At 34.7% G+C, this 24,228-nt stretch overlaps 1 protein-coding gene across 1 annotated transcript in view; it reads left to right on the top strand.

The window, feature by feature from the left end:
• LOC150082232 (uncharacterized) overlaps positions 1-24,228 on the top strand; it is a 1,008,282-nt gene that overhangs the window by 9,332 nt on the left and 974,722 nt on the right. The window contains exons 3-8 of the mRNA XM_090379191.1: positions 6,226-6,334; positions 6,446-6,705; positions 9,562-9,681; positions 14,039-14,230; positions 21,765-21,962; positions 22,665-22,778. Coding sequence (XP_090235317.1) covers positions 6,226-6,334; positions 6,446-6,705; positions 9,562-9,681; positions 14,039-14,230; positions 21,765-21,962; positions 22,665-22,778 — 993 coding nt within the window. The remainder of the gene's footprint in view (positions 1-6,225; positions 6,335-6,445; positions 6,706-9,561; positions 9,682-14,038; positions 14,231-21,764; positions 21,963-22,664; positions 22,779-24,228) is intronic.

Below are 24,228 nucleotides of genomic sequence, written 5' to 3'. Positions count from 1 at the left end.
ATTAGCATTAGTAGAGGCATTTGATGCAAGAAAGCAAGCTTATGCAGCATCAGCCAAAAAAAAAAAAAAAAAACCACTCCCACTTCACCCCTCTGTTCGTTCAAAATACCTGTCCAGCTGAGCCTTAAACTTATTTAGGCTATCAACTTCCACGAGAAGGGATGGAAGTCTGTTCCACCTACCAACCACTCGCTGGCTAAAGGCAAATTTCTGCACATCTATCCTACATCTGTCTTTCCTCAATTTGAACTTATGCCCTCTCAGGTGATTATTCTGAGCAAGAGGAAGAATCCCATCAGCATTGAGCATGCTCAAACCATTCAAGGCTTTGTACACCTCTATCAGATCACCTCGCTGGTGCCTAGTCTCCAGACACTGTAATTTGCAAAACTTAAGCCTTTCTTCATAAGAGCACCTCTTTGTTCCATTCACTAATCTTGTTGCTCTTCTCTTTACTCGTTCAGGCAGCTCTACATCCTTCTTGAAATGAGGCCTCCAGGCCTGTATACAGTACTCTAGGTGTGGCCTGACCATTGCCTTATACAAGGGAATAATCACCTCCTTATCCCTGCTAGAAAAATTCCTATATATCATTGACAATACACCATGAGCTACTCTTGCAGCCCGTCTGCACTGCTCAGAGAACTTCATATCTGCCTGCACAATCACCCCCAGGTCCCTTTCATTCTCTACCACTGTCAGTGTAGTACCACAGAGTTGATACGTTGATCTGGGGTTACTGTTTCCCATATATAGTACTTTACATTTGTCAATGTTAAACTTCATTTGCCACCTCTTAGCCCATCTGCTCAACCTTTCCAGATCCTATTGCAGCAGCATAGTGTCAGTAGTGTCCTTGACAACCCTGCCAACCTTCGTATCGTCTGCAAACTTGGACATTAAGCTTGATATACCATCATCAATATCATTTATAAATACAGAGAACAACAAAGGACCCAACACTGAACCCTGAGGGACTCCACTAATAACATTAGTCCACGATGAGCAGTGTCCATTGATTACCACTCTCTGTCTTCTCCCCCTCAACCACACCTTTATCCATAGCAGCAATTTGCCTCCAATGCCACACTGCTCCAATTTGTGCAGCAGTCTTCCATGTGCAACAGTATCAAAAGCCTTTCTAAGATCCAAGTATATAATATCAAAGTTATTCCCTGCATCCAGTTCTTTTGTGACTGCATCATAGTATCCAATCAAATTGGTCAGGCAAGACTTCCCCTTAACAAAACCATGCTGTGTCCGAGCTATAACTGAAGTCTTGTCTAGATGATCCTGCAGTGCTTCTTTAACCAGTGCCTCCATTAATTTTCTGGGAACAGAAGTTAAACTCACAGGTCTATAATTACTTGTGTCAGCCTTTGATCCTCCCTTGTGAATTGGGGTCACATTTGCACATCTCCAGTCCATGAGTACCTCCCCTGAGTCCAAGGAAGCTCTCATAATTATGGCTAAGGGTTTGCTTACTTCCTTTGCTGCCTCCTTTAATATAACTGGATAGATCCCATCCACCCCAGGTGCCTTTCTTGTGTTTATCTTCAACAATTTCCCCTCCACTTTACTCTCAGTTATTACAAGATTCTCTAGCTTACTGCTAGAGTTGAATACACCTCTGGCATTCCCCTCGCTGAATAACTCCTCATGTGTGAATGTCAATGCAAAATATTCATTTAGTTTGTTAGCTAACTGAGCAGGGTCATCAACAACCACCATCCATCCACTCAGTGGAGCAGAAACCGTGACTCATTGGAGAAGGTCACCCGTTGCCACTTGGCTGGGATCCAGTGTCGGTATTGCTGTGCAAACTGGTGGTCTTGTTTGCGATGAACCACCATCAGCATGGGTGCTGTCACCAAGTGTCTGCTCTGGAGCCCAATGCGCAACAGGGTTCACTGCACTGTCGTGTTGGAGACGTTTTTGTTGGTCCCACAGTTCATTTGGACAGCCAGTTCAGCAACAGTAGTGTGTTGATTGGTCCTAACCAACCGTTTCAGCTGATGTTCACCTCTGGGAAAATGGTGCCTGTTGGGTCATCAAAACTGTCCCATTCATCCAGTCTTGATACACTTTCACCACTGCAGCATGTGAGCATTTCACAAAGTCTGCTGTTTGAAAATGCTGACACTCCTGGCCTGATAGCCGATGATCATGCCTTTTTCCAGGTCTGATAGGTCGTGTGCTTTGCCCATGACAGAGGCTGTTACTGTGTTCACAGATGCCGAACATCAACTTTATGTGCTTGCAGTGTGTGAACTTGACACGTGCGCTGTATGATTCGCTAGGCGTGTGTGATGTTTGCATTGGGGGTGGTCATAATATTGTGACTGGACTCTGTATGTACTAAACTAAAAAAAAATTTCATTTGGTTAAGTGGATAATTTCCTTTTCTTCAGTGTAATGAAAATAATTTTTCTGTTCAAAGTTCTGTAATTGTTTCAAGTAGTTAATCTATTGAATATTATGTTGATAATAGGAATAAGCAAGATCCTTGATATGTCTATAATTGATAAATTGATTCATATTTAGTGCTGAATATATCTATTTATTTTTCAGTAATTAAAAGGAAAGGAAATAAATTATTTCCTTCTTTCTTTTCTTTTTTTTTTTTTTTTATGAAGTGCAAAAGTTATTTCAAGTATGTAAATGTAGTATTCCTACTTGAAACATGCAATTTAAAGTTCATATTAATAATATTCTGCTTAAAACTTTTTTTCATACTTGAATGGATAAAATTGAGTTGTCCATGGACCAACTTCAAACATGGGAGTCATCTCTGAGCCAACTCTTCCATTAGAATCATCCTTGAGAGTCAGTGAAAGTCATGCATAAGGCCAACTCTTCTTTATATTAAAATAACGTATAAAGAGTTGAGTATAATGTATAAATAGATGCAGCAAATGTGTATACAGTGAAACTTCTCCTAACGGACACCTCCCATTAACGGACATCTCTTTACAACGGACATTTTCAAATTCCCCAACTCACCTCTATTGGTTTTAACGTGTTTGCAGCTTCTGTCTAGCGGACATTCTCTGTAACGGATGCGGACTGGCAATCTGCACTGTTTCGTTTAGATTAGCACTTAATTTGATCTCCCCATAACGGACAGCGGGCGAGCTCATGGCCCTTTTTCTAGGAACGTTTCCTCCACATATTGCCTCAATCGTGTGTTTATTTTCTATTTCCAATTCTCTGAATTTTATCAAGGTATACGTCGCAGTTCTAAACCCTTTTTCAAGAATTTTAAGGCACGTGTAAAACTTCTGATGAATTCGGTGTGTGCAGGGGTGGGGAATATGGTCGGCCTTTCGTCTTTTCAGTTTCAGTTTTCAGTTTTGTTCAGTGTCGTGTGAAGCGCACAATGTCTTCTCGTAAACATTTAACTTTAAAAGATAAAGTCGAACTCATTAATGCGTATGATCGGCAAAAAAATAGTGTTCGTAATCTCGCTGCAAAATTCAAAATCGGGAAGACGCAGGTAAGCGACATCCTAAAGAAAAAACATGAACTGATCAAACAATTTTGGCAACACGGAAATGATCAGGTTCAAAAATCATTCCCGAAAACTGTTGGACTTCAAATTGACAATGCTACGTACGAGTGGTTTTGTGTCACACGTGCTAAAAAAAATTCTCAATAATGGGCCTATTATTAGGGAAAAGGCTTTGGAGGTTGCGAAATCTATGGGAGTAAATGAGTTCAAAGCTTCTGTGGGATGGCTAGACAAGTTCAAAACTCGGCATTAAATTTCTTGGGAAACCGTAAGTGGTGAAGGTGGATCTGTTGATACTGGGATTGTAGCAGAGTGGACCATAAAATTGGAAGATTTATGTCGTGATTTTGAAGCTAAGGATATTTACAACTGTGACGATATCACAGGGTTGTTTTTTAAAGCTCTTCCTGAAAAAGCTATGAGTCTAAAAAACGAAAAGTGCCAGTGCGGAAAAATTTCTAAAGAACGCTTGACTGTACTATTGTGTACAAATATGCTGGGAGACTTTGAACAACCTCTTGTTATAGGAAAACCACAAAATCCTCGTTGTTTAAAGGGCATAAAGTTGAATCTTTTGAATGTTGACTGGAAGTCTAATAAAAAAAGGTGGATGACACGAGGTATCATGAGCGAATGGATAAGTCACTTTAACCAAAACGTGATTCGTCCAAACAGAAATATTATTCTTTTCATGGATAATGCTGCATCTCACCCGCACATTGAATTGTCCAACATTCAAATCGTTTTTCTGCCACCAAACACATCTGCAGAGTGTCAGCCCTTGGATCAAGGGATAATAAAAAATTTTAAACTTCACTACAGAAAACGTGTTTTAAGACATCTCATTGCAAACATGAACGATGTAACATGTGCGAGTGACCTTGCAAGGAAAATCAGCATCCTAGATTCGATTCAGTGGATTTCCTCTTCAGTAAATGCAATTAGAAAACAAACTGTTTTGAACTGTTTTGTAAAGTCTGGCTTCTCAAATGCAAAAATTGAAGTTGTGAACAGCAATGTGGAGCACCAAGAAGAACAAGAACTTCAACATCTATTGATAATGTACGATACTTCAGCTACAAAGTGACCCTGGCTACAAAAGTATAGACTCGAACCTCACTACAGAAGATGGTGCTATAGATATCAACGACATTATCATCGATATTTTTCAAGAAGTTCCTCATGAGGATGAAGAAATGAAGGAGGTCATTCTGTCGAAGAACATATTAACGGCGAACCACCGATGAAAATGGAAGAAGTGCTGTTACAAATCAATCGTTTAAAAATGTTTTTCGCCGTTGAAAAAGATACTGAAGGACTTTTGATGGTTTCTTCAATCCAAACAAATGTTGAAAACAAAATTATCAGCCGGAAGAAGGTGCAGAAGAAAATAAGTGATTACTGTATGTATTTTTCTTAAGATAAAGTCATAATATGCATAGCACAATTGTATGTGTATATTATTTACAAAAATATTGTGCAAAATCTATATATAATTTAATTTAATTTTACATTAAACGTTTAACGATTTTTCTTTATCTCTTGTGTACATAATTGTATATTATTTACAAAAATATTGTTCAAAATCTGTATATATTTTAATTTAATTTTACATTAAACGTTTAACGATTTTTCTTTCCTTCTTTTTTTTTTTTTTTCTCCCTCAGACTTCTTGTTAGCGGACGCTTTTCTCTAGCGGACACAATTTTGTTCCCCATGGCTGTCCGTTAAAGGGAAGTTTCACTGTATTTTGTTTTTATGTTGCGTTATGTTTCTAGTTTTGATAGGATTTTAGAAAGCACTAACGAACAAACACTATGTGCTTGTTGAGATTGTTTTGTTTCCTTTGTCATCTAAGTGCATTCAAAGTGATGTACATTTGTAAAATAAATTCAGAAAACATTAAAAAGTATTCTGTGAACCTGTTGAGATTTTATTTCATTTCCATTGCCATCAAAAATACTTGGTTAGTGTAGAATTTTACATAAAATACCAAGCTTAGTCAAGAAGTTAAATGTCAACCAAAGATGAATTCACAAAAAATTTCTTAAAAAATATAAAGTAGAATCTTGTCTGCTATTAATGTTTTCCAAATTGTTTTGAAAGTATGAATGTAGTGCAGCATAAAAATCAGACTCCTCTTTAATTTTGTTAATGATCATGAATAGTTTTCTCTATTTCAAATTATTGAAGAGTTTTCATTCAGAATTCAGTTATGTTTGACATTAATTAGATTTAATAATTTAAAATAATTATTTTACCTAGTGGATCCAGGGAAAATTTTGTTCTTGAATTTTGTTTTGTTACAAAGAAAATGTTTTTGAATAGTGCTCGTAACAGAGTTAGTTTTCCGGGTCATAGTTCAGTGTTCCTCTGAATTCTTCAGATTTCTCTAATGATATCTCTTGGAATGATTTATGATATGATACTCTTGCAGTAATTGTTGTTTTTAATTTTAAATACAACTTTATATGAAAAATTTTTAATTGTAACAGTTTAGCAGTTGACTTTATAATGTTTTACGACCTAATATGTCTGCTATTAATCTTGTCATATCATGTCATAAAACATTATAATGTCAACCCAAATCTGTTTTGTGCTAAAACTGTAATGACTAAAATTTTGAGTATTATTAATGATTTTTAATATTTAAGAAACTTAATCATGCTAGACTCATGAAAATTAGGCAACTATCATTAAAACTATTATTTTAGTTTTCAGAGAGGATGGACAAAGCTCAACACAGTTTCACAGATGTTTATTTACCCTCAGATGTAGAAACATGCCAAAAATTATTACAGAGGTTGCAAGATGAAAAAAAAGGTCTGAACTGAGCTGTATTTACTATAAATAATAATCATTCCGGTTATTGATGTTATTACTAATGATTTTGTTTTATGATTAGTTATATTTAATTTATTGTTTTAATGATAGGTTTTTTGGAAGCTTCCATGCATACTCTTAGTGAAGGCCAATCGTTACTTGCAAAACTGTGTGAAGTGGGTACCCACAGTATGGGAGATTCTCGTCCAGCTCATATGCAGCTTGCCGTAAAGCAAACATGTTCAGCTGTTGAACACTATATGGAATCTTTACATGATAAAAAACGAAATTTAGAAGCCTTATGGTCACAGCGTAAAATTCAACTTGATCAGTGTCTCCAGATGTGTTCTATTTATAATGATATCAATGAGGCAAGTTTAAGTTTATATGTATATTAATATTAAATAATGTTAGTCAAAATGGGCATCCTTCAGTGTGGAGAAGAGCATATTAAAGTCATAATTTCATAATTTCTTCAGTGGGTTTAATAAATTATTAAAAAAGAATTCTTATGGTTGAAGTGCAGGGGCAATTTTATCCAATAAATCAGTGAGAACACCATGTTCCTTATTGGTTGCCTGCATGGTAAACTGGATATTTGATTGTAGTTTTTTTTTTTTTTTTTGTCCTAAACCACCCTAAATTCTCTCCCTTGGGCTCACCTCTGGTGAGTATGGGTTTGGCACACCCAGGGTCCTGAGCTGGATATCATCATTCTTCTCTTTCTTGGTGATTCCCTTTCTCTCTCTCTCTCTCTCTCTCTCTCTCTCTCTCTCTCTCTCTCTCTCTCTCTCTCTCTCTCTCTCTCTCAGGGTAACTCAGAAATTTTTTTTTTTGCCTGGTGCAGCAAAAGCCTCAGGCTTCCTTGCACCATATGGCTGATAATGATAATGATAATGATCTGTAAGTTACACATTGGTTTCTGTTCCCCAAGGCCTTACATTTAGTAGTATTAAACTTTAGTTGTCTTTTTTCTGACCATATTTGTAACTGGTCCAAATCATTTGAAGCAACAAGGTAGCTTGGTTTTGGTTATCAGCCACCATCCCAATTTTCAACTCATCAGTAAATTTGACAGTATTTTCTGTACCTCAGTGTCATTAACCCAGTAGTGTTATGGCATATATCAGACCCAACTGCAAAATATCTGTTTCACACTAATTATTAGTTGAAGATTAGTAGATCTTCATTTGTTTACCTTACTAAATGTACACAAGAGTTTTACTTAAGCTGTTTTGTTCGTAAATGATATGTATTGTTTATGCAGAGTAATTAAGTTAAACATCCCAATAGACTATTATATACTACAATAGTATTACTGTTATTTTTACTATTTTTGCCTTCCACTTATTGCTGCTATGTTTAGTTGCATAATGTAATCAAATATGTTCCTTGTTGGACGGTTGCTGCTAATGCTACATATATTAGATATTCTTTGTTTTACATACATTTAATTGTTATTTAAAATGATTTGTCTCAACTGTTATTTATTTAAAATTTTGTTGTCTCAATTATTATCTATGCAAAATCAGTTCTTGTCTCATTATTTATGTAAAATAGTTTCTTGTCTTGAATATTATTATTACCTGTTTATATATTTATTTAATTGACAAAACACAATAATATATGTGCATACTTTAGTTTAAATTTTCACACCTTTAAACCCTTGAAAATGGAAGTAACTATATAATAGTTTAGTTTAAACTATATAATAGCTTTTTTTTTTCTTTTTTTTTTTTTGTTCTTTGATTTTTTTTTGCAATAGAATTCATAGGAGTTTTGTTATGTTGAAAATAACAAAGTGAAACATTTTTGAAATTTTCATTGAAAAAGTTAAAAATTGCTTTAATAAGTATTGAAATACATTAGAAAATATCAAGAATTGGTATACTGTAAGCAGAATTTTAAAAAAAAAAGTTCGGTGGGTTTGTCAATCTCCATGTCACCATATTTGTTATGATTCATTGACACTACCATGTTAATGAATATTAGGAACAAGATGGGAGAAAAATGTAATTTTTCAGAGGACTCTGAAAAATTACATTTCATTTCTCATTTCTTTCTAATAATTTGTCAAAACCTTCTTTAAATTTATTCATACTACCTACTTCCACAGCAGTAGATGGAGTTTATTTCAACAATGAGTTACTCTCTGAGTGAGAGTACAAATTTCTGTACATCTATTCTGTAATCATCCTTTATCAACTTAAATTTATATCCTTATGTGTGTTATCTGAGGAAGGTGTAAAGATTGCCATCAGCATTTGGTTTACTTAGCCTTCTTAAAGCTGTATGCACTTCAGTTTAGTCACCATGCTGATGCCTAGTTTCCAGAGACTCTAATCTACAGAACTCCAGTCTTATGTGGTAAGAAAAAATGAGCTTCTATTCACCACAAAATGTAGTGAAACTTGACAAATTTTTTAGGTTTTGGATGAGTTACTGTCTCTTCTAAATGATTTTAAAAAGAGAAGTGTGTGCAATTTAGAATTTGTGTGTGGGAAAGTGGTATTTTTTACTTTGATATTTAAACCAGTGTTTCTTAACCTGCAGTCTGCAAGTGCCTAATACATTGACCACTCATAATAAATCAGGCTGGCTGTCATCTAGTAGTTAGTGTTTTTGATCACAAGTAAGGAGGTTGTGAGTTTGAGCCTGTGCACTGCAACAAAAATTGCACAGCCTATTTTGAACAATGGCACTGAAAATCTGGCTGTCCTTAATAATTAATTTAATATGTATGAGCCATGATGAATGTGTAACCTCTTTTGGCTGTATCGAGAATAAATGGAATTTATTATTTGATTATTGCTCTTCTCTGCACTATTTGCAACAAATCTATGCCTTCCTAAGGTGACACTTCCAAATTTGGAAATATAAATTTACAAACCTGTATTTGTATTTGTTATCCCAGATGTGATTTAACAATTTTCTCATACACCAGAGTAATAGCCTCTTTGTCCTTGCTATCAAAGTTACTGTATATCACTGACAGCATCCCATAAGCTGTCAGTGATATGCAATGACATGCAAATATTAATGTATTGTTCATATACATTCATTCTGTTTCATTTCTTTTCATTAGTAAGCATAACTTGATGTAAAATACCCAATAACTTTTCCAACATATAACTTCTTTTTGTTATAACTTTGATTTTTTTGTATGGAGTTAATTTTATAATCAACATGCCATTTTCAATTAAAAAACTTATTTTAACATTTTATAGGTTGAAGATTGGTTGCAAACTAAAGGAAATGAATGTTTAAAGCAGAGAAATCTTGGTGACTCTTCAGCCACAGCAGAGATTTTACTACATGAACACAGTAAAATAGAAACAGAGACAAATGTAACTACTACTGTTTTATGTTATGTTATTATAGTTAATTTACATGTTTTATGGATTGATTTTTACATATTTCTATATGCTATAGTTTTCACTGTTTCATTTTTGCAAAGTATGTATTGATTATTCTGCTATATTCACTATAGGATAGTGATTTTTTTTTTTGTGGCATAGTGGCAAATTATTCATCATTTAACATACATTTACTAATTGACATACTTTGCTAACTGTACATAGATCTTGCATTGAGAGAAAGTTAGCATGTATGCAGAAAAATATTATACAGTACAGGAAAAAATATAATTATCTACTCTTCCAAATTATACTGGAGAAATAAAGAACCGGGTTATCATCAAAGGATACCATTGGGCACCATGCCCAGAGGCTATGAAAAAGATTTATGCTCCAAAACATCTCAGATGATTAAAAAGAATATATCAAATTCATGCTAAATCATTCTTAATACAGTATTTGCTTTAATTGAATTGCTCTATTACTAGAAACATAACTTGGTTGAATGTTCATTTGATATCTGGATTGCTACTTAGGCAGCAGTCAATAATTCGTTATGAATATGCTGTGAAATATTTACTGAATAGCAGTAGTATATTTTCTTAAATTATTTATTTCATAGTAATATTTTTAATTATTAAATTAGTCTTGTAAGACAATTAAAATCTTTAATTCACAGATTAGCAAAACATGATACTGCATGTTTGAAATATATATGGGAAGACCACTCTTTTGGCAGCTTTCCCAATATTTCACTGTATCCCAGTTTCGAAATTGGAAAATGTATCAACCCTAACAATATGAGAGAAAATCAAGTTGCTATCAGCAAAGATGTATTCTTCAAATTCACTTTTATCCTTAGAAAACAAATTGATTTTGACATTCTCATGTAAAAATAACTGGCATAGTCCTCATTTTTTAAAATATTATTTTAAAATTAAAAATTAACTTAAGTTGATATATAAAGTTACCCTTAATATTTATGTAAAGTTATCCTTTCATTAAATTTTCTCTGTTTTAAGCATACATATTAATAAGAAAACTCTTAACTCTTTTAGTTAATAAGAAAACTCTAAAATATAGATTAAATTATAACTGATTATGCTGTTACACCACATAAATGTATTTATTGAAGTATTACTTATTTTATTAAAAGACTCATTGTCAATTAAAAGGGAAATAACAGACTTCAAAGTCTTAAAAACTGCAGTGGACAAAATGTTGTTTTAACAAACAGCATTGTACAATCACAAGGATTTTTAGAATTTGTTAAAAGCAATTTCTTTGAAGTTCCTCTGCTTCGCAGCTGTACAATGGTCATTACAGAAGGGAGGCATGCAGGAAACAAAGGTATTGCTGAACATTGACAGACATGAGCCATTTATGACATTTTGTTGGTAACTTAAAAGGAAAGGACCTAGCAGTTGGTAACTTAAAAGGAAACATTACCCACTGCTAGGGCATAAAAGCATAGATGAAATCACAAAAACTACACAGCAAAAAATTTGTACGTGAGTTCTTTAGAAAGTGTTAATATTGCAGGTTGCAATGTGTAATATAATTTTAAAAATACCATAATATTCTTAAGCTCCATTTTATAATATACAATTTATAATCTATCATACATAGAAACATTTGGCATCTCCGTGGCCAGGTGGGAAGGAGCAGCAGTGCGTAGCACACGCTTCTTGATTAGACCGGGGTTCGAGCCCGTCACCACCAAATACGGAGGATGCGGGAAGGTCAGGGAATGACCACCGCATATCCCGGAGCAATATGGCCTTAGTTGCTAATGCTCCTAAAAACCAAATAACAAACAAACAAACAAACATAGAAACATTAAGGGGGATGAGAGTAGGTAAGTAAGTTGTCTTGGATGTTGTGAAGGGGTTTTGACTCCAATTCCAGGTTCCCCCCCCCCACCACCACTACCATAGGAAAAACTGGACATTGAGACTGTTTAACCTCTGTCAAGTGAAGTATGGGTTTTCCATATATGAAAATAATTATGTTCCTGGGATCAACCAGAATATGGTGAATGTAATTGTTTGCATTTGCAAAACAAGAATGATAAATGGCAATGATGGGCTGAATAAATAAAATGTACATTTTTCTTCTTTTTTTTTAATATGAAGTTGTAAAATATGCTTTGGACATAAATATATTTAGCTGTGGTAATAAATAAGCTATGAATTTCTTTTTATAATATGTTTGCTTCTTCCTTAATTGTGTTTAAAATCATTAATTAATACTGGTATTAAACTAATGCCCAACAATTTGAGAAGTGCCTGGGATGCTGTAAACCCCAGTGCCCTTGGTCAGTCTGTGCCCACTTGTGGTAGCATTAAACTTTGGTCAGCTTCAAGCAAGTGTTCATGTCATAATTGTGCCATTGGGGTGTGTAGGGGAGGATCAGTCTTTGGAAATTCCTTCCTAACCTGCTCTTATCAGCAATATATTCTCAACTATTTCTCTGGGTCTCTGTCCATCTGAAGATCCTGTAATCCCTGTCCTTCAGTTGGTAGGTGACTTTTTGAACATATAAGTATTTTTATCATTGCAGATGATACAGAAAATACTGCATCATTATTCCAAATTGGGAAAAATTACAACAAAAAGAACAAATGGTCAAGTCTGTAACTTTCCATGTGTCCACTTTTGAATTGAAAATACTTTCAGAATAACTAAGATTTTTACACCGTAAGAGCTTTTATCATATGGTGATGCATTGTTTAGAAAGATATTACACAAGTTGCATCATAGCCCTAGCTGTTTTTGTAGAGGTATGCACAGAGCATACACTACCCCCCTCTAAAAAGTATCCAGACCAGTTTCACATTGATATTACTACTACTTACTTCAATATCATGTTGATCCCTCTTTTAGGGTAGGCTTTCCTCCATTGACTGCATCCTGCAGAACAATGAATAGCTGAGCTATCAATGTGGTATATGTTTATTTTGGACATGTTCAAAAATAATTATCCTAATTATTACCTTTATTATCTTAATAATTAATCTAATAATTAATCTTATAATTACAATGAGAACAGAGTACTTTCTGTTCACATTGAGTGAGCTCCAATTACCTTCCATGTACTATCATGCTTCACTCAATATTCTGGTTCAACCTATAGATGTTCTACAGGATGTCTATAGTTTAACTAGAACATCAGGTTCAAATTGGGAACTCTGCACTGGCCATTCCAACTTTTGTGCATTTAAGTCCATGTGTCATTTCCAAACAGCACTGGTGGTATGGTATAGAGCATTATCCTGTTGAAACAAATATGGATAATCTGTACCAAATAACTGCTACAATGTGGGGAGCATGAAATGTCCAAAATGTTATGGTAGGCATTGGTGTTCATGATTCCCTGCACAACAACCAACATATCTGGGAACATATACTGCACTATGGCAGCAGTCATTCTTTAAGCATTCTCTACATCCACATCTACTAACCTGATTAGAATAGGCTGCAGCAAAATTTGCCACTCCATAGGACCATTTTCTACTGGACTCAACCAGAGGCCAATTATGGTGCTCATTCCACCATTGCAAGGTGAGATTGGTGGTTGCAGTTGGAAATGTTTGGTTTGTATGCTGTTGCCTCCCATGAAAACTGAGGCTTTGGAGCTTGGTACATGGTGTGTTTGTACAGACCTAAACCCCTGTTGGTGGCTTAAACACCTGATTGATGTTTTGAAGGGATGTCTGATGAGATATTTATATTATCTTTCCAAGTACTCTCTGTTCACATAGAGTGAGCTTCCATGGCCTTGTGTGGTGGTGCGATCACATTTCCATTTCATGATAACATTACTGACAGTCATCTTTGGGTAGTATAGGCTGCCAGCGATTTCAGGAATCAATGAGCCAGCAGTGTGATATCTGACTATAATACCCTCTCAGAATCACTCATCTGAGATCTATGTGCCATGATGAGAACAACTAACATGTGTGATTTATTTGCGTTCCTTGTATATTGGTCTGAGTCACTTGTTTATTAGGATAAGTCAAATGGACTGTGAAAACATGAGCATCTTGATACTTTCTGGGGGGAGGTTAGGATATAATAATCATTGTATTAATAATACTACTACTAATAATAATCAGGTTACAATTCATGTTAATATTAATGTCACAAATATGATATGTTATAATATTTAATATTGCAAATTGCAAACTCTGATGCCACAGTAATTGGTCATATGCTAATTGAACTTGATATAGTATTAAGAAATGGAAAGTGTTATGGTAAATAGATGCTGTACCTATTGCTTAGTAAGTATTATAACCTTAACTCAGTAAAGGCTGCTATTAGTTTTTCTTTAACTTTTTTGCAGGAAATTCAGGATCGTGCAATCAGACTGCTTCACAGAGCTGAGCAAGCTGCTAACTCAGGACATTACGCAGGAGGAGAGATGAAATCAAGATCCTACGATACATTATCCCACTGCTCAGATTTTATTTCTTCTCTTGAGACTAAGCATCAGCTTCTAAGTGCATCTGTTTCCTTTTTTAATTTAGCTCACACGGTAAGTATAATTTGCATATTTTTAGCTACAATTTTTTTCTTATTATTTATTCATATTTCTCTTGTCTGCTTTCTGTTAGTATTCCTGACTTTGGAATGGAAAAACAAATTTTTAATGCAGTTTAAAAATGTACAGAATTTATGGTTTTTCAAATGTGTAATCAGTGATTTGTTTTTTTTATTAATTGTTATAAAAGTCATAGAATATCTGTTCAGTCCATGTGCAAATGAGTTAGTTTTGTATTTACTACTGTAATAACATGAAATTCTTTTAAATTTTATAGTGCTCTGTAGAGCCCTCCTCCCCACCCTATGTTGTGATGCCTGTGGATGGAGATGTGTTATGCTGTTTCTGATAGGTGTTAATATTGACTAACACTTATCAGAAACAGTTTTCAGACTTCTGCATTACATTAAATGCAAGAACACATTTAATTAATACCAACAGTAAATTAATTACAAACCGACAGTTGAGATGCAGTTGATTTTTAATATAGAAAGGTGTAATATGATATGCATTTAGAATTTTGTTTTCTTTTTTTTCATTCTAAATGCATGTCAGAATGTTCTATTTGCATAACTATTTCTGTTATGCTCATTGCCATGCAGGAGAATGATGCGTTTTTTGTTCCATTTGGCAGTTGTATTTAAATGGAACATAAACATTTATCATTATTACAGTGGCATTTATAGAGTGAGGTAGTGGGGATGGTGGTAGCAGTTATTCTAGCCATTAACATCTTAAAAATATTGCACAACTTCAAAAGCTGTTCTTAGTTCAAAATTTTCAGATAATATACATTACCGTTTGGAATAAAATGATTGAATAGTTCCCTGAGAGCTGTTTAGTAAATTTATCTTGTTCTGGTGCTTGGAGCCATATCTGAGAAATTTATTTCATCACAAATCCAGTTTATTACTTCATTAATAAAGCTGACTTTTTATAGGACTTCCTTTGAAAAATTTTCATTTTGAGATTTATTTTTTTTTTTGGGCAAGGAGTTATGCTTCTGGGTTGTACTTTTTTGGTTAAGAAGTGTATTGATTATGAAACACCCAATAGACATGCATTTTCAGCTTAATATTGAGTGAACCTGGTGTAACATTTGGAAAACAAAAGAATGGTAGCAGCATTTATAGACAAAATGATTTTGATGGGTGTAATGAACAGTTATATAGACAAATAAAGTGGGCTATCAAATCAAAATGTCTTATTATGGGGGTTTTTAACACTCCAGATATTGATTAGAACTTGTGGGCTGGTCACTCACTCATTCTAGCTGAACATTTCTGTATTTGCTGGATGACTTATTTCTATATCAACATGTTAGAGAGGCTATAAGAGACAGATGATTATCCTGTTGTATAAGGCAATACTTAGGCACATCTTGAGTAGCATTAGTATAGGCATACGACGCAAGAAAGCAAGCTTATGTAGCATCAGCCAAAAAAAACCCCTCCCATTTCATCCCTCCATTCATTCCAAATGCCTCTCCAGCTCAGCCTTAAATTTATTTAGGCTATCAACTTCCACAGCAAAAGATGGAAGTCTGTTAAAAGGAAGTCAGTAGTACTGCATACAGGTCTGGAATCCTGATTTTAGGTAGGATATGGATCTGTTGGAATGGGGCTGAAGAGCAAGGAGATTAGTGGGGGGAAAAGGAGGATGCTCTTACCAAGAAAGGCTTCAGTTCTGCAAATTGCACTGTTTGGAGACAAGTCACCTATGTGGAGATATGATTGAGTTGTTTAAGGGTTTTAATGGATTATGTAAACTCAATGCTGATGGTATCCTTCCTCTTTCTCAGACTATACACACATGAGAAGGCATGAAGTCAAATCGAGGGAGGATTATATTAAGTTTAAAATTCACCATTTTAAAGTTAGATATACATTTCTATATTGCCATAAAAATTTTTTTGACTTTTAAATAATAAATGTTTAGTTTCTGTTATAATAAAAGCACTGCATTAGGAATCTGTTAGCTTAGCTTAGTATAGTATTATCAATTAATCAAAAATATTTATTAATCTTATTAAATTCCATTGTTAATTAAACCGTATTTAAACAAAAATCATGACCCAGACTAGAGCAGCGAAGCAAAGACCACAGACTAGCGAGGTGCTGTGACTCAGAGGAGAAACAAAGGGGGCGATTCTCCAATGCATCACAGTCTCAAAAAATGTGTGAAATGTGAAAAGTTTGCTGAACTTTCTAAAACTGGACATGATCTATTCAAGGAGGATGTCTTTGTGTGTGTTAGATGCCTAGAATGTCAAAAAATTAGGTCCCAACTCAGCGTTCTGATGGGCATCTATAAGAGCTTGAGGAGTAGGGTAAATGCCCTCGAATTAATATGAGGGGGGCCATCAAGCCCTCAGCTGCCCAGCTCAATGGCAGAGCTGACTCCTGTGCATCAGGCAACACAGAGGCAATCTCCAAGGCAGAATGCGCTGGTCCCAAAGGAACTAGTTATTGTTGGTGACTCTATTATCAGGGAGACAGGAAATATACTATGCAAGAAGGATAGGTGGAACAGGACCAGGGGGGGTATGTCTACCAGGGGCAAAATTTGATGACGTTCTAGAGCAGATATCATCTTTTAAGGGCACAAAAGATGATATTGTTGTACACGTTGGATCTAATGACATTAAGAGTAAGAGGTCTGCAGATTTACTCAGCAAGTACAGGTCAATATTGAAAAAAAGTTGCGAGTTAGGGTTGAATGTGAAAGTGTCTACAATTCTGTCCAGACACGATAGGAGGGAGTATATGATGAGAGCCTTGTCAATCAATTCAGCCCTGGAGAGATTGTGCAAAGCTGAAGGGGGTAGAATTTTTTTCAGCCTGATCTGTACTTGTTGACAGGAGAGACTGCTTCTACTAGTTAACCAACTACTGTTAATAGATTAACAGTAGCTGGTGGCAGAGGCACAAGTGATTCTTGCACTGCTTCTATTGGAATGAGTAGCAGCATGGAAAGGAAGACAATGCAGATTTCCAGGAGTCATAGTGGAACAAGTAAATACATGGGCTGTGTTAGGATAACTAAGCGTAGAAACAGGTGCATGTATACTTGCATGTACACCAATTCAAGAGTATAGTTAATAAATTTGATGAGCTTGAAGTGCTAGTCAAGATGTTAAAAGCAGATATTGTTGGGATATCAGAGACATGGTGTCACACAGATATAAGCAGTGCAGAATTGGAATTTGGGGAGTACAATGTGTACAGAAAGGATAGACGGAACAGGAAAGAAGGAGAGGTTATGCTGTTAGTTTAGAAACACAAGACCTAAGGAAGTGCCTCCAGTTGATGTTGGTGGACAATACAATGTTGAGTCTGTTTGGTGTGACATTAGTGCTGGGAAAGGAAAAAATGAGAGTGGGTGTGTATTATAGACCTAATGAATCTGATGAGTATAATGAGCAATTTTGCAGAGAAACAGGTCGCACAGAAGCCTATGGCAGATATAAGCTTGTCTGTAATCAAGTCACAAAGGAGGTTAGGCAGGTGAAGGCAGATTACGAGAAATATTTGGCAAAGGATGCAAAGAAAAACAGCAAAGAGTTCTTTACTTTGTAAACTCTAGAAGGAAAGGGATGAATCAGATTGGACCACTTAACATAAATGGGTTGACTATTGATGATCATGCCCAGGTAGCTCATAAACTGAATGAGTATTTTGCATCTACATTCACACGTGAGGAGTTATTCAATGAGGGTAATGCCAGAAGTTTATCAGACTCTAACAGAGAGCTGGGGTGGATGGGACCTATCCAGTCATATTAAAGGAGGCAGCAAAGGAAGTAAGCAAACCCTTAGCCACAATTATGAGAGCTTCCTTGAACTCAGAGGAGGTCCCCCATGGACTGGAGGTGTGCAAATGTATCACCAATTCACAAAGGGGATTCAAAAGGTGACACGAGTAACTATAGACCTGTTAGTTTAACTTTTGTTCCAGGGAAAATAATGGAGTCACTGGTTGACTGCAGTAATAGTTAAGACACAACATGGGTTTGTTAAAGGCAGGTCTTGTCTGACCAATTTGATTGGACACTATGATGTGGTCACAAAGGAACTGAATGCCAAAAATAGTTTTGATATCATATACTTGGATTTCAGGAACGCTTTTGATACTGTTGCACATGGAAGATTGCTGTACAAATTGGAGAGATATGGCATTAAGGGTAAGTCGCTACAATGGATAAAGGGATAGTTGAGTGGAAGACAATGGAGAGTGGTAATCAACGGACACTGCTCTTCACAGAAAAATGTTATTAGTGGAGTTTCCCAGGGTTACTGGGATATTTGAATAATATGTTTACATTTGTTACAGGTAAAAAATGGTTGGAAGAACTGTCCATTACAAGTCTTAGCTGGCCAGGAAACAGCACAGACCCAAATCCTATTGAGAACTGTTGGCATCGTGTGGAATCTGCAGTTGCCAGAAAGAAACTAAAGACCCTTTGTGAACTTCATAATTCATGTTTGGAACCACGAACCATCAGTTGATTATCTTCAGAAATTGATCTTGTCAATGCCTCGACAGTGTGCTGCTGTCAAAGACCCTTTGTGAACTTCATAATACAAGTTTGGAACCATGAACTATCAGTTGATTATCTTCAGAAACTGATCGTCAATGCCTCGACAGTGTGCTGCTGTCAAAGGCATACCAACTAAATATTAGTTTGCACCTGGTGAACTTTTCATTTTGTTTTCCATTTAAAATGAGATAAACTGAAGCAAATTGAGGGCTTCTGATAACTTTTCAGCCATAATTGTCGTGTTTACCAAATCTGTTGTATAAAGGTTGCAAATGCTTATTTTGGAATATTTTGAGAGCGCCTGTCAAATATTACTTAGATTTGCCTTAACTATTGATAAATATCTTTTGTTTATATTTCTATTTGTGATGCTAGTCATTAATATAACATACCATCGCAAAAAAGGGTTAGAAATGTGAAATTCCTAGATGATGCACTTTCTTTGAACACCAGTGTATATATAGATATATATATATATATATATATATATATATATATTAAATGTAATTTTAAAATAAGAGTTTCAGTGGATTAAAAAAGGTTGTTTAAGTTGATGAAAAATTAATGTCAGGTATGACAGGTGCACTTAAAAGCTCAAAGCAGCATTAAAGGATGCAAAAGTATACAGGGTGATTCACTACCAGTGCGACAAACTTGCAGGAGGTGTAGGGGGCACAAAGACGAATCGGAATCACATAGCATTGCAGGGTCCGAAATGCCATCGTCATGCGGTAGAGGACATTGAACGGGAGGTCGCTTGAACAGTGATCCCGCTGGAAGTCAGCATTTGCAAACTGGTTCCCAAGGCAGTAGGATGGACGAGTATTCAAACGTTGAACTGGCCGACATGTACCTCGCGTATGGAGCTGCGGACTGTAATGGGCACGCCGCTCTGCGCTTGTACCAGGAACGTTTCCCGCACAGGCGTGCTCCTCATCATACGATTTTCGCACGTGTGCACAGAAGGTTACGTGAGACTGGTTGTTTCATGAGAGATACCATGAATCGAGAGTGAACTGTTCACGCGACCTCCCATTCAACGTCCTCTACCGCATGATGAAGGCATTTCGGACCCTGCAATGCTATGTGATTCCAATTCGTCTTTGTGTCCCCTACACCTCCTGCAAGTTTGTCGCACTGGTAGTGAATCACCCTGTATATAAGTGTGTATGAATAGATATATTAGATAAAGTTTGCATAGATGGATGTGAAAATTACACAAAGTGCCAGTGACTAGAAGGGTAAGGATAGTAGAAAAAGAAGTATATTAGATATGTAAAAGTTGAAAGAATGTTAATATCCTAAAAGTTATGATGAATTAAGAAAATTATGGGCTGAATTACAAAGCCAATAGGAGGAATAGGAGGTGAGTGAATTGTAAAATAAAATTATTAATAATAAGGTAAAATACAATATAAATATAATAAAAATAAAATAGAATAAAAAGTGGTAAAGCTGTCATCAGGTATGGGGGGGACATATTTAGATAAACGTGAAATGCAGGTAAGGCAAATATGCATAATCTGATGTCAGCTGAAGTGAATATTGATATATGGTCAGGAATTTCATCATGGGACTACACCTGACCATGTATCAGGAACTGCATTCCTATACTTGTCCAAAGTAGTAGAAGAAAGGTGAAAGGCCAAAAAGCAAAAAAAAAATTGAAATTAGCACATTCTAATACAGTATGGACAAGGTAGTCCCAACACAGTGTCAATTATTAAGGTAAAAATAAGGATCAAGTTAGAATAAAATATAGTTAAGTGTTTTCAGAATGGGAAAAGGTGTTTTTTATAAAAATATGTAGAGTTTTGTGTTGAATTTAATTGTTGTAATTTTGTGGAAATTAGAATTAAATAATTTGGAACAAGCACATGGTATAGGGTGAGGTATTAAATTGAGGATAGGGAAGGGAAAAAGGAGTAGTTTAGTAAATAAAGACAAAAATAGTGATAGAAGGAGGATAGTAGGAACGTTCATATCACCCTCGTACACACTAATAGTTTTATGAGTGGGAAGAAAGGTAGACTTCGTGGAATCAATATTTGATGTTAAACTCGCATCAGATCCTACAAAATCTACTACATGTGGTCAATCATGTATCGACTTGGTCTTCAATTGCAATGTTAATAGTTTGAGTTGTTTCAACTATGTTTACTACTTTAGTTACCACAAACCTTTATTGTTGATTGTAAATGAAAATACCAAATAAAATAAAACTGGTTTTATTAAGCATAAATTGTATTTTTTAATTTCACATGACGTTATTCATGGATCCACCTTCGGCTCTATGGAGCTAATGTCGATTTTATTTTGCTTTTTGGCCTTTCACCTTTCTTCTACTACTATGGACAAGTATAGAAACGCAATTCCTGATACATGGTCAGGTGTATTCCCCTGATGAAATAGCTGATCATGTATCAATATGTCCCCCCCCCATATCTGATTTACCACTTTTTATTTTATTTTATTTTATCTTATTTTATTTTTATTATATTTGTATTGTATTTTACCTTATTATTGATAATTTTACTTTACAGTTCACTCACCTCCTATTGTCTTTGTAATTCAGCTTATAATTTTCTTAATTCATCATAACTTTTAGGATATTAACATTCTTTCACTTTTTACATATCTAATATACTTCTTTTTCTACTATCCTTACCCTTCTAGTCACTGGCACTTTGTGTAAATTTCACATCTATCTATGCATACTTTATCAAATATATCTATTCATACATACTTATATATATATATATGTTTTGGGCTTCTATATATTTGAAATTCCACATGCCACCATTGGTCCAGCTCCTTAAATTTGATGGATCAGAGGTACTCTACAGTACAAGTAGTTGTGTATGCCTATATATATTAAGCTAAGTACATAAGAGCTTTTCTAGGCTCAATTATGTATTAAGAGAGATTTTAAATATAATTTAGGAATTCAACTTTATGTATCATATCAACTGAATCTAGTTTTATGTAGGCTCTAAACAAACTTGATCAAATTGAAGTCCAATTGACAACGATCGACCTTCCTCAAAGCACTGCAGCTCTGGTCCACCAAAAATCACATGTGGCTCAAGCCATCGAAGACATCACCGAACCTGCATTGAAGGAAGGATATTTGTTATTAGACAGAGCTGGAAAAAATGATCCTGGTTCTCAGGGAGTAGCTAAGAAGGTATGTTTTAGACTTCCATTTTTTATAACATGCAGTAAAAGGAATTTTTTTAAATCAGGTTTAAAAGTAATAATTATTATATAAAAAATTTTTTTGCATTAATCCCTCAAGATGAATATGGAAATTCAGACATGGAGGTTTCCTTTCTTTCTTTAATTTCTTTTTTCTTTTTTTAAATTAATTATTTAATTTTTGTTTTATTATTTTCTCAAATTATGTTGATTTGTCTCTCATGCATATTTTCTTTTATTTTAGCAATTTTTGGTTAATTTATGATAATATTTAATTTTGTTTTGCTACCTATGTTTACTACTGGATTGTTTTAACTGTAATGGACAGCCAATTTGATGTTGCTATACATGACTATGTTTTGTATCCCTATGTAACTAACAACTGTGCAGCAAAGGATTTATTAATAGTGTTAATAATATGAACAGCTTTTTTGCATTAAATGTGAATTAAATTATCAGGTGTGCTTGGTTATAATTGAATAAGCTTTTGCACATATTGACATGATGACTACACATGAGTAAAGGTTCACTCAGTGAACCTCTACTTTGTTTCACATCAAACAAAGCAGGTAATTATTAATGTGTATTCCAAGGCTTTAGAATTGAAACTACTGGAGAACCAATTAAGTCCTAAATTGTAACACTGCTAAGTTTTTTATAATTGTAATTTTATGGTTACTCTTTATTGTAGGTTGCAGAACTAGAACAGCGACAACAGCATCTCACTAATTTGAATTCAGCTCAACAAGCCAAAACTCTACAGAAGAGTGCTGCTTTCACACAGTTTTCTGATAAATATAATTTGGTAAGTTGAAGCAATTTAATCTATAGTTACATTTTTTAAATGTCATCTGAAACATATCATATATAACTTCCTGTATTTAATTATATACTATGCACATGTTTACTTTAGTTATTTTTTTCCAGACAGTTTGTTTTAGAGTACCTTAAAGTTTGCTATGGAAAAGTCACCCTTTGTTTTTGGGAGTGATTTCCTTTTTTTCTCAAATGTTCAAGTCCCTCTCTTATGACCGCCTCTAACTGGGACACGCACCCTCTAATATTTTTCTAATATTTTGATATCAGAAATTAATAGAAGTTAGCCCTCCTTTAGCAGCAATACTTTTTTGGTATTGGTTCTACAAGATATCCACTCATGCAAGCAAGCTGAGCTACATTTGAGCATGGCCCCCTTCCTCCTAGTACTTTTTTTTTTTAGTGTTTTCTCTAAGCATACAACCAGAAATAATTTTTAAAAAAAAGCATCTTATGGGCTGGAAAAAATGGTATATATTACTTATTTTTTTGATTTTGCTTCATGAACTTCTGAATATAAATTTCAAAGGATTTTTGCTTTTGTAAGCCAGAATAAACAAGAGTGACTGACAGATGTAAATCAGAATGTCCTCATCTGATTTTAAAAGCTATTTGCAAGCTGTTTTCAAGAAAATTCATACATAAAAGGATGCATTATTTGAAATGTTCTTGAAACAATTTCCAAAACCATAGATAAACCAATGTACTTTTCAGAGCCCACACCTGAAATCCATAATTCAATGTATTCACTCCTGAAATGATTAATGATATCAGCTTTAGTAGTTTGGATGTTTATGATTTGAATGATTTATGTTTAATTATTTTGCAGTAGTTGGAACACAGGACATTACAAAAGTGTCATGTATGTCATTCATTTATGTAGTTCATAATTTATGGTATTAACAAACCTTGGTTTTATCTTTATACTTGTATGATACTGCAAATTCTGTTTCATGCGGGTGCAAATTCAGACTCTCAAGTTACTGGCAACACATTATTTGTAGGCCATTATGTAGGACTTATAACTTCATTATTTTAAACTGAATTCAATAAGCTGCCATTATAACTCTCCTGCTTATAGCACTATCCTGCTGTTAATACTCTTTTCTTCTAGTCAGTTCTATGATATGCCATGCATTTTTTAACAGCTGTAGTGCTCTTGTTTAAACACTTTTCCACTTATATTGCTTACTTGGATATAATTCTTCTTCTTCTTGATTGTTGGCTTTGGGAAAAGGATGATAGAGACTAAATTTTAGAAATCATTAATTGTGCAGTTTTTTACTTTATAGAAAATGTTCCCAGTGCAGGTGACATTTATTTCATATTTAACTTGAAACTTTGAAGATAGATAGAACATTCTTTACAACTGATTGTCTTAGCTATTCATTCTTGAATTTGCATGCTCTCCTCAGCTTTTTTAAATTCAACATTGTGTC

This window comes from Mastigoproctus giganteus, chromosome 8 (assembly GCF_048544385.1).
Source record: "Mastigoproctus giganteus isolate SK-2022 chromosome 8, ASM4854438v1, whole genome shotgun sequence".
Classification (NCBI taxonomy): Eukaryota; Metazoa; Arthropoda; class Arachnida; order Uropygi; family Thelyphonidae; genus Mastigoproctus; species Mastigoproctus giganteus.
This window is presented reverse-complemented; position numbering and strand designations above follow the sequence as displayed.